The sequence below is a fragment of the Fukomys damarensis genome, unplaced genomic scaffold (assembly GCF_012274545.1).
Source record: "Fukomys damarensis isolate Sample0158 unplaced genomic scaffold, DMR_v1.0_HiC HiC_scaffold_13, whole genome shotgun sequence".
NCBI classification, from domain to species: domain Eukaryota; kingdom Metazoa; phylum Chordata; class Mammalia; order Rodentia; family Bathyergidae; genus Fukomys; species Fukomys damarensis.
The window spans coordinates 7561685-7567684 of record NW_022900925.1 but is presented as its reverse complement, the minus strand read 5'-3'; the positions used below and the strand labels follow the sequence as shown (position 1 = coordinate 7567684).

General features: G+C 49.0%; 1 protein-coding gene and 1 pseudogene across 1 annotated transcript in view; both read right to left on the bottom strand.

Moving 5' to 3' along the window:
- Positions 1–6000, bottom strand: part of LOC104855943 (myosin-13) — a 106715-nt gene that overhangs the window by 59634 nt on the left and 41081 nt on the right. Inside the window, exons 28-30 of the mRNA XM_010615028.1 lie at positions 4600–4796; positions 1733–1916; positions 604–769 (exon numbers count right to left, since the gene is read on the bottom strand). Coding sequence (XP_010613330.1) covers positions 604–769; positions 1733–1916; positions 4600–4796 — 547 coding nt within the window. The remainder of the gene's footprint in view (positions 1–603; positions 770–1732; positions 1917–4599; positions 4797–6000) is intronic.
- LOC117285835 lies at positions 2010–3965 on the bottom strand (annotated as a pseudogene).

Genomic DNA, 6000 nt, shown 5'->3' with positions numbered 1-6000 from the left:
ATAGGCCAGAGGCCTGAGGTCCTAAGGGTTTTAATGACACCCAAGGATCCAAAGCCACTCAGAGACAGAATCCCCGGAGTGTCTTTTTCTCTATCAGAAGTGGGCCGAGCAACCCAATGTGCCTTCAGATTTTGAAAATGAGACTCAGTACTGGGAGTGGTGGTGCACACCTGTAATCCCAGCACTCTAGGAAGCTGAGGCAGGAAGGCTGTAAATTCAAGCTCAGGCTGGGCAACTGACCAACTTAGCAAGGCTCTGTCTCAAAATAAAAAATAAAAAAGGCGATAAGGATACAGCTCAGGGTGAGGGCCGGAGATTCAGTCCTCAGTACAGGGAGGGGGACTTGGTGACTCCTATGTTTTACACTGAGAGGGGGTTGAGCCTTGGGGAAAATGGTAAGTGTGAGCCATACTCCTGTACCTGTGGTGACTCCTATGTTTTACACTGAGAGGGGGTTGAGCCTTGGGGAAAATGGTAAGTGTGAGCCAGGTAGACTGAGGATTTTGTAGGGCAGCTGGAAGGAGGAGGCTGTGGTCAAATGGGGAAGAGACTGGCAGGAGAAGAAGGGGAATAGTACCCACTCGCGGTGCCAAGGAAGGGTACCTTGCAGGTTTCTGTTCTCCCGCCTCAGCGTCTCCAGCTGCTCCAACACCTCCTCATAGGCGTTCTTCATCTTGAAGACTTCGGTGCTCAGTGACCTGGACTCCTTCTGAGCAGCTTCCAGCTCAGCTTGACTTTCGTCCAGCTTTTGCTTCCACTCCGCAAGGACCTGGGAGAGGTCGAAGGCACATGTGAGAAGCAGGAAGGGCCGGGGGACTGGGCAGTCACCACTCACCAAGGTTTCACCCTTCCATCCTTGGGGACTGGCAAGGGATTGGCTCCTACTCCAGGCCAGGGGCTCTAAGCTCCAACATCGCTAAAGGTGCTCTTCTAGGTTCTTCTTTTTTGTTTCTTAAAATACCGGGGATTGAACCCAGGACCTTGGCACTGTGCTCTATTCCCAGACTTTTTTTTTTTTTTTAATTTTGAGGCAGGGTCTCACTAAGTTGTTAAACTGCCCAGGCTGGGCTCAAATTTGTGATCCTTCTTCCTCAGCCTCTCAGAGTGCTGGGATTATAGGCAGGTGGAGTATCACTGATCCAAAATGCTTCGGACTAGAAATGTTTCATTTAGAACATTTGTGCAAGGTGCGATATCTTGGAGAAGGAACCCAAGTCTAAACACAAAACTCACCGTCTTTCATACCTACTTTCTCTGCACAGCACAGATAACTTTAGACGATACTTTCCATGTGCCTAGGTTTTGCCTGCTACCTGTCACTTGAGGTCAGGTGTGGAATTCTCCACTTACAGCATCATGGTGCTCAAAAATTTCAGACTTTGGATTTTGGTATTAGGGATGCTCAACCTGCACTACAGTGTCAATGTAATTTGAATTACCTCCAATTAAAGATAAAACCAAAGTAACAAACAGTAACTGTCAGGCTGGGGTTTAGCTCAGTGGTTCCGCTGCCTGCCTTGCAAGCGCGAGGTCCTGAGTTCGATCCCTGATACCCAAAACAAAAAACAACAATAAAAGTACTGTCACAAAAGTAAAAGGAGATCCCTAAACCTCTGAATTGAGCACCGATGTGCTGCTGGCTGGGCCCTCCAGGGAGGTGTGCACATCTCATACATCTGAGCGTGAGAGGCCACACTCTGATCATCACCACCGTGAGGGCAGTGGGGGGGACCTTGTCGAAGTTCCTCTGCTTCTTGTCCAGGGTGGCGCAGGTGGTGTTGGCTTGCTCCAAGTCCAGCATCAGGTCGTCCACCTCGCCCTGGAGCCTCTGCTTGGTTTTCTCCAAGGAAGCACATTTGGAGTTTGCTGTCTCTGTGTTTTCCTCTGCTTCCTGGAGCCTCTGAGCCAGTTTCTTCCTAAGAGAACCAGATGTTTTTTTGTCTAGGCAAGAGTGGGATGTTTCAGATCGAAAAAGAACAGTCTGGAAGGGATTGAGCAAGACACAGCATTTAAGAGGAGAGGATCTGGGAAACAATCCTACATCAGATAATGAGGTGCAACAGGCAATGTGTGCTATGGTAGTCCCATAAAACTCCAATGGAGCTGAGAAATTCCCCAACACCTGGTGACGCTGTGGCCATTACAACACCACAGTGCAAAAACTCATGTGTCTGGGTGATGCTAGTATAAACAAACTACTTCTTAACAGCCATAGAAGTTATAACAGATATAGTCATGTACTATACATAATATTTGATAAGGATGATAAATAATTGTATTACTGGAGTGTTTCTCTCTCTCTCTCTCTCTCTCTCGCTTGCTCGCTCTCTTTTTCTCTCTCTCTTTCTGCAGAACCAGCTTGGGCTTTATTTTGGAAAAGACAATTGAATTGGTTTTTGGTGCCTGGAATGGGCAAGAAGGATACCCCAGCCAGTAGATTCCTCCCAAGGGTGGGCTGAGGGCTGGAGCCGAGCCTCTGGTGGGTGTCTTGTTCCCAATGCTCCCCTATACAGCTGTATCCCACTCTGGGGCAGCTCTGGGGCAGCTGTGGGAGGGGTACAGGCTGGGAGCACATTCTCTTGGACAGGACACCAGAGCACTCATACACCAGCTTCTCGATCTTCTTCATAACCATAGCAGACTTAGTGTGGGTGAAGCCAGAGCTCTGGAGGCTCCCAAAGCCAGGGATTGGGAGGCCCCCATAGGGAGAGCTCACCACTGCGTAACCACTGGTGGTCTTCATGTGGATGCTCTTGTTCTGCATCTCAGCCTCCAGCCTGTTCTCGTCTACCTCCAGCAGCTTGAGTAGGTGGCGATCTTGATGTCCAGCACCAGACTGGTGTTCACGAGCTCCTGCTACTCGCCCAGCTACTGCCACATGTCCTGCTTGGCCTTCTTCAGGGCGGCCTCAAGCTGGGCCAGCTTGGTGTTGGTGTCCTTAATGGCCAGCTCCCCACACTGCTCAGCAATAACAGCTTCCAGGGATGTGCTCTGGCCTTTGAGGGCCTCAACTCTGCCTGAAGGTGGCTGACGCCATGGGTCATCTCAGAGCTCTCAGACTTCGTGCGGGGGAGGTCATCCTTGAGCTTCCCAGCCAGAGTCCGCAGCTCTCATACTTGATCTGGGCCATGCTCTAGGCCTCAGCTCTGCTGCAGTTGACAGTCTCCTCACACTGGGCCTTGACCTCAGCAATGATGCCATCCAGGTTGAGGGAGCAGCTGTGGTCTAATGAATCCCACCAGTCTCAGATGCCTGAGATCCGAGACTACAGCTTGCCCATCTTCTCTTCACACAGCTGCCCGAGGAAATGGATCCCGTCAGTCAGCCCTTCCAGGGGAGACTCAAGCTCCACCTTGTTGCTGTGAGCTTCATCCACATCCTTCTCGATGAGGATAAATTCATCCTTCATCTCTGTAGGTTTGTTGAGCTCATCCTTGTACTTATTCTTAGAGTCCTCCCCTAACCCCTGCATGTGGTCAAGCTCCAGCCCCAGCTTCAACATCTCCCAGCTCAGTGGGTCCAGCTGCCGCCAGAGGTTAGTGATGTAGCTTTCGAACATGTTGTCCATGTTGTTCTGAGATGTCTTCTGTGGCTGCACAAGGCTCCACACGGTCTCCAGCATCTCGTTCTGCTGCTGCAGGAACTGCATCTTGTCAATGGAGGAGGTGAACTAGTTGTTGAGGTTCTTGATTTGCTCCTTTTCCTGAATGTGCATGGCCTGGATGTTGGGCCCACCTCCAGGTTCCGGCGGTTCAGCAGGCTCTGGTTCACCTGATGGCTGTGATGCTCCAGCTCTACCAGCCCCACATAGCTGTGCTGCCCATCTGGCAGAAGCTAGAGGAGCTGATGCAGGAATCTAGCCCACTGCTGTACGAGAGGCTGCTGAAGGTGCAGGGGCCGGAGGTGGACACCTTGTAGGACTTCTGGGTCACCCTCAGGGACATGGTGGAGGCTGGGATGAAGGCAGGTGGGCTGAAGATGGTGATGTGGGTAGGAGCCAGACAGCTGCTCCTGGACAGTGAGCTTTTTTTTTTTTTTTTTCATGAAATCCAGGGCCTCCTGCATACCAGGCAAGTGTTTTACCACTGAGCTACAGCACTAGGCCTGTACTACATTTTTTATTGTTTTAGAGTGTATTCCGACTAAAAAACATTTGCTGTAAAGCAGTATGGTGTGTACTGGCAGCAGTCTCACAATCCTGTGTTTAATGCTTCTCGTGATTGCATCAAGGGGCCATGTGGAGTGATGGACCTGCACTGCCTAAGTTTGTGTAAAGAAGTTTACCTAACAGTGACATTGCTTAAGGAAATGCTTCTCCGAACTGTCCCTGTCCTTAAGTGACATGACCATATCATCTAATTATTCCCAGAAATGCTTGATGGTAAAGCAGGTACCTAGGAGCCATCAAGAAAGCCAGGTGGAATGGACAGTTCCCCAGGGGGAGGACAGGGACACTCCAGGAGGGTGGGGGCCGCTCTCCGAATGCTTAAGAAACTGGGAAGGAAGGGAAGGAGGGAGGAAGGAAGGAAGAGTTCCTGTGGGTAGGAAGATATCTCTGCTTCCTGAGTCACCTCTCCTATCATAACTTGGTGCACATACTTGGCCTCCTCCAGCTCCTCGGTGCGCTGGATGGCGTCCGTCTCATACTTGGTCCTCCACTGCGCAACCTCACTGTTGGCCTTGGACAGCGCCCTCTGCAGCTCGGCCTTGGATTCCTGCTCCTCCTCGTATTGCTCCCTCAGTAGGTCACAGTCGTGGCGCGAGGACTGCAGCGCGTGGGCCAGGGCGTTCTTGGCCTGCAGAATTGCACTGGTGACAAGCTGCAAACACATTTGACCCTTTTCCAAGGTATTTCATTTAAATAGCTATCTTCTAGCTTGAATTAGTCCCATGCTGCCTTCATAAATTTTGCTACCTTGGCATATCACCTGTTTAATTTCTTTTTTTAGGTTTGCTCCTTAGTTATATTTAAATATATTAAAAATAAACTATTATTCTACAGCAAATAGAAAGCCATTAACATTTGCTATAGACAGAAGGTAATCATAAAAATAAATGCAATGGAAATAAAGCAATGTTATCACCATCTATCTCAGCACTGCTGCCTGCCCACTGTGGCTTCATGCCTGTGGTCTACCCTCTATTTCTAAATAAGGTAAATGAGCAAATGCTAGAAAGGTGTTGTCTAAATTGAGACCTTTTCTTAGATTTAATCCAAAGGATTGAAGCGATTAAAAAAGGGAATGATTTTCTTACTACTCAGTGTTACAGAATGCTGTGATGTGAGAAACCTACAGTGCTTCTTAAGGTCACAGGCAGGCTGTGTGGGCCCTGGGACTGACTGCTGATGCTGTGCTGTTTCCAGGCTCATATCTTCTTCCCAAGGAGAGGAAGATCTGCCTAGAGGCCTTCATCGCTCATTCCCATGAGGGCAGGGTCGAAACTTAGTTCTAGCTATAATGGTTGTAAAACATCACCATCAAAGAAAAAAGCTCTACTGGCCCAATGCAATAATTTGTATACTTTCATCATTTACAAAAACACACATAAACAACTGAACTTTGCCTAAGAAGGAAAACTGCTGCTGTATCTAAGCCACAGAAGAGCCCTGGTTCTATGGGGACCTTCTCCTTACTTGTTCAGGCTCTGGTTCTCAGCACCACCCTCATCCCAGAGTGCACCAAAACCCCTTGTTGCTGAAGAGAAAGGTGGGAGATAAATAGATCAGTTGTTCTTTTTCAGAATGATGGAGCTATAAGTCTTGGCCAGCACACAGCACCCTCAGAATTCCACCTATGCTGTTTTGTGGACTCCTAGTTTCCTCTTCCGATGCTTGGACGGACATGAGAAGCATTTTCTGAGCACCTACTGTGTGCACTTTTCTATTGAGACTGTACCTACTGTGCACGACTACAGCAAGGGAAAGATTTTCTTGCCCTTCAGGAGTTTATAGGTCAGTGGGAAGACATGAATTATAGACATGAATGTCTAAAGATGCTG